Source organism: Chrysochloris asiatica, unplaced genomic scaffold (genome assembly GCF_000296735.1).
Source record: "Chrysochloris asiatica unplaced genomic scaffold, ChrAsi1.0 scaffold00190, whole genome shotgun sequence".
NCBI classification, from domain to species: Eukaryota; Metazoa; Chordata; class Mammalia; order Afrosoricida; family Chrysochloridae; genus Chrysochloris; species Chrysochloris asiatica.
The window spans coordinates 5,783,893-5,788,199 of record NW_006408708.1 but is presented as its reverse complement, the minus strand read 5'-3'; the positions used below and the strand labels follow the sequence as shown (position 1 = coordinate 5,788,199).

The 4,307-nt window shown below is 34.0% G+C and overlaps 1 protein-coding gene across 1 annotated transcript in view; it reads left to right on the top strand.

Moving 5' to 3' along the window:
- The window catches only part of TTC29 (tetratricopeptide repeat domain 29), a 467,422-nt gene that overhangs the window by 2,987 nt on the left and 460,128 nt on the right, over positions 1–4,307 (top strand). Inside the window, exon 2 of the mRNA XM_006872284.1 lies at positions 2,149–2,232. Within this exon, the coding sequence (XP_006872346.1) occupies positions 2,149–2,232 (84 nt within the window). The remainder of the gene's footprint in view (positions 1–2,148; positions 2,233–4,307) is intronic.

Below are 4,307 nucleotides of genomic sequence, written 5' to 3'. Positions count from 1 at the left end.
TGATGAAGATCAAAGAGCACAGCCTTCAGTATGGATTACATGTCAATGTAAAGAAAACAAAAATCCTCACCACTGGACCAATAAACAACATTCTTGTCAATGGAGAAAAGATTGAAGTTGACAAGAACTTCATTCTTCTTACATCAACTATCAACACTCATGGATGCAGTAGTCAAGAAATCAAAGGACGTATTGCATTAGGCAAATCTGCTGCACAAGTCCTTTTTAAAATGTTGAAGAGCAAAGATGTCAGCTTCAGGATTAAGGTGTAGCCTGACCCAAGCCATCATATTTTCAATAACCTCACATGCATGTGAAAGCTGGACAGTGCATAAGGAATACCATAGAAGAATTGATGCTTTTGTGTTATGGTGTTGGAGTAGAATATTGAAAGTGTCATGGGCTGCCAAAAGAACCAATAGATCCATTTTGGAAGAAGTGCAGCCAGAGTGCTCCTTGTAAACCAAGATGGCCAAACTTCATCTCTCATACTTCAGACATAGTGTCAGGAAGGACCAGTCACTGGAGAAGGATATCAAGTTTGGTAAGGTGGAGGGTCAGAGAAAAAGAGGAAGACCACCAATGAGAAGGATTTGCCAAGTGGCAGCAATGATGGGCTCAAGCGTGGCAACAGTAGTGAGGTTGGCCCAGGATCGGGCAGTGTTTCATTCTGCTGTGCATAAAGTCGCTATGTGTCGGTACCGACTCTATGGCACCTAACAACAACAACATATCCCTCAAAATTAGATGAATATTAAATAATTTTTGTCTTGTATTCTTTTTTTACTGTAGAAAACATTTTTAACATAACCATGTAAGGCAAAATTTTCTATCAACATTTTCTTATTATTTTCTGGTTGCTTCTGAGGCCCAAAACAAACATAAAACCTCAGATATTTTATCAGTTTTCTGTTTTCATGGGACTCCTTGTGTGGCGTTGTGGGCTAATGCACCAGACTGCAAAGCCATTTGAACTGCAAGGTTGTTGGTTCAAGCTCATCAGCTGCTCCTTGGAATCCCTATACAGGGTTGCTATGCATCAGAATCAACTAAATTGCATGTAAGAACAGCAAAAACTGTTTTCATGGGTATGAGATATTAATAGCATGCTTGTTTTAAAAGGTAAAAGAAGCTGTTAAGGATAAGACTCTTGTGCTACAATAGTAAATAATTGCTATCAGGACTTACTGGGAGGGTTGGAAAAGTAAGGATAGTCATTTTGTAACAAACAAAAGGAGGGGAATGGTTGATTTTATAGTCCAGGAGTGGAGGTCCCTGGGACCATCAAGTGAGAAGACCAGAGAGCGGGACTCTACCCAGAGAAGCAGTGATGCCAGCTATGGAGGCAGAAACGATGATGTGGAGAGATGGAGTGGCTAGGGACTCTGGGCTTAGAGAGGGAGAGGGGTTGTGTACTGATGGCCAGGAGGCAGGCTTGAGGGGTGTACTCTTTGGTTGTTTGATGATGCATGGAGGAGATTGTAACCATGGCAATGAAACAAAATAAGATAGGATGAAATGTAAAGCACTGTTTTCCCATGTAAACTATCACATAATTCACAATCAAAACTTAAAAAAAAAAAAAAGAAGAAGAAGAATGAAAATGAGCTCAAAGGACCTAATTTCTCAACAATTTCTTTTCAAAATCATTTTGTACCTTAAACTTTTAATAATAATTTTGAGTTTTATGTGTGGTAACAACTAAAATAACATTTCAGAGCAAACATTATTAATGTTCAGAATAAAATCATTTTAAACATTTGTATCAGGTATACTTAGTTTAAGATCCTGTTGCAAACAAAATACAACCTCTGTGGTTGGAAAGTTAGACTTTGAAGCAAGTTTACCAAATGAAGGACCTTATAAACTTTGAGGATAAAATTCAGTTTGTATAAAGGTGAAGATTACTTGATTGTATTGGTGTTTTTTAGTTTTCACACTGGGTTTGATATTCTTTCCATCTTTCTCCCTTCAGGAAAATTTGAATTTTGAAATTATCAGTCAACTACCTAACTCTATAGCTATTGCAAAACATTTATTATATATGGTACTATAACCTGAATATTTCTATTATCCTGGTGGCATTTTATATGTTTGGTAGCTTTTCTAATAACACAAGTCTGTGTTATTTCTCTTCATTTCATTTAGGGCTCAATTGATCAAAGGAAAAGATGACATAGATTCTTATTTGGAAGCGAATTTCAAAGGATTGTCTAAAGAAGAGGTTGCTGCGTAAGTATAATCTCTTAAAAGTACTTTAATATAAAGTTTGTTTCTTTTGTCTTGATTCTTTATTGAAACCTCAATTTTTCTGTGAAGTACACCTTTTCACTGGAAAGAGGCATTAAAAAATTAAAATTCATATTAAATAGTGATAAGTCATGTCTCTTGATGTTACACATATCAAAGTCTTTAATTTTATGGTTCTCAAAATTCTCATATTTTCCAAGATAATATACTATCACACTTGCAATATTTTCATTAACTCTGTGATATTAATTGCTTATTAACCTCCACTTTAAGGTGTGTTGCCTCCATGGAGGAGAAAAAAGCTTTAAAAGAAAGATTCATCTAGCTATTATTTTTACTAGTGATTTTTTTACAAGAACCTGTAACTAATGTATCTTCTTTTTCCCCAAGGAACCCAGAAAAAGAATGCATCATTTATAGTTAGTTGACTAATTTAAAGTTAATTCTTAATGGTCTAGATTTCTTTTTTTTTAAACAAACAATACAAACTTTGTCATTTTGTCAGTAGTTAGAACCTGATTTATGCAATGAATAAAAAGCTGTATATAAAAATCCATGCCAGTTAATGAGGAAAGGGAATAGAGAACTAGGATATTAGTCAACAGCTTTAGCATAGTTTTGTTTTTATTTTTGTCTTTTCAGCCATTTTTTAGATGTTCAATTTAGTTACATTAATTATGCTGCCCACGTTATAGGTTTATGTGAATTTTTTATAGACTTTGTGACTTTGTTATCTATCACCAAATGTTTAGATATAAGCATTAAAGAATGGAATTCTTATCAATGAATTGCGCTTTATTGTATTTATTAAATGATTCAATTTAAATGTTTTATGCAAATAAGCTCTAAAATTCTATTGTCCATTAGTATTGTCTTATGCTTTGGAGGTCCATTCAGGGAATACTCTAGATGATATTTCTAGTATAGATTTTTTTGTAAGTTCCAAAAGTATAAGTCTTTTCATATATTTCATTTTATTTAATATTATCTTTGTCAATTTGTATAAAACATGGAAAAATGAATCATTCATTCTATCAATAGCTACTTTATTTTAATTAATAAATGGATTAATTTAATTCCTCAGAATTCTATAGGCTTTGTAGTATCTGAAACCTTTGGTTAAATGCTATTCTTCCTGTTAATTCCATTAACTATGGTTGTTACGGTATCGTTAAGTGCCCTCAAGTCAGTTTCTACTCATCACAACCCTGTATAGGGTTTCTGAGGAACGGCTGGTAGGTTTGAACCACCAACTTTACGGTTCAAACCTTCCTTGCAGTCAGTGTTTATCCTACAGTATCACACTGAGACCCCTTTCTATGGTAACATGTTGGACAAAATTAATGGTTGGTTAGGATTATATGATGATACCATTGGTCTTAAGAAAAAAAAACCAAAAAAACCGGTATTTTCCATTTGATTTAAATATAATAAAATCCAAATATATTTGGTTAAAGAATTAGGAATTAATATTATACTGCCTATAATTTATCAAACTAAAAATCTGTGTACTAAAAACATACTGACCTTAAGATTTTAGTCTGAATGAAGAAAGACTTTATATAAGACTATTTAAAACAGGTCATAGCAATGAAGCCCCCTCTCATTTGTCAATTTGTCATATGGTGGTGGCTTGTATGTTGCTGTGATGGTAGAAGCTATGTTACTGGTATTTTAAATACAAGCAGGGTCATGCATGATGGACAGGTTTCAAACAGAGCTTCCACGCTAAGATAAATTAGGAATAAGAAGAGGTAGACCACTTTTGAATGGCTAGCCTCTGAAAGCTTTATGCATAGCAGCACAATTTTCAGATAATAGTGTCAGCAGATGAGTCGTTCAGGTCGGAAGGCACTCAGAATTGCCTCATCAAAGTAGAGTTGACCTCCATGAAGTGAATAGAGTAAAGCTTTTGATACCTTGATTTGCTGATGTGGCACAACTCAAAATGGGAAGAAAAAAAACTGCAAACATTCATTAATAGTCAGACTGTGTAGTGTACAAAGTATGAATCTAAGAAAATTGAAAGTCATCAAAAATGAAATGGAATGCATAAA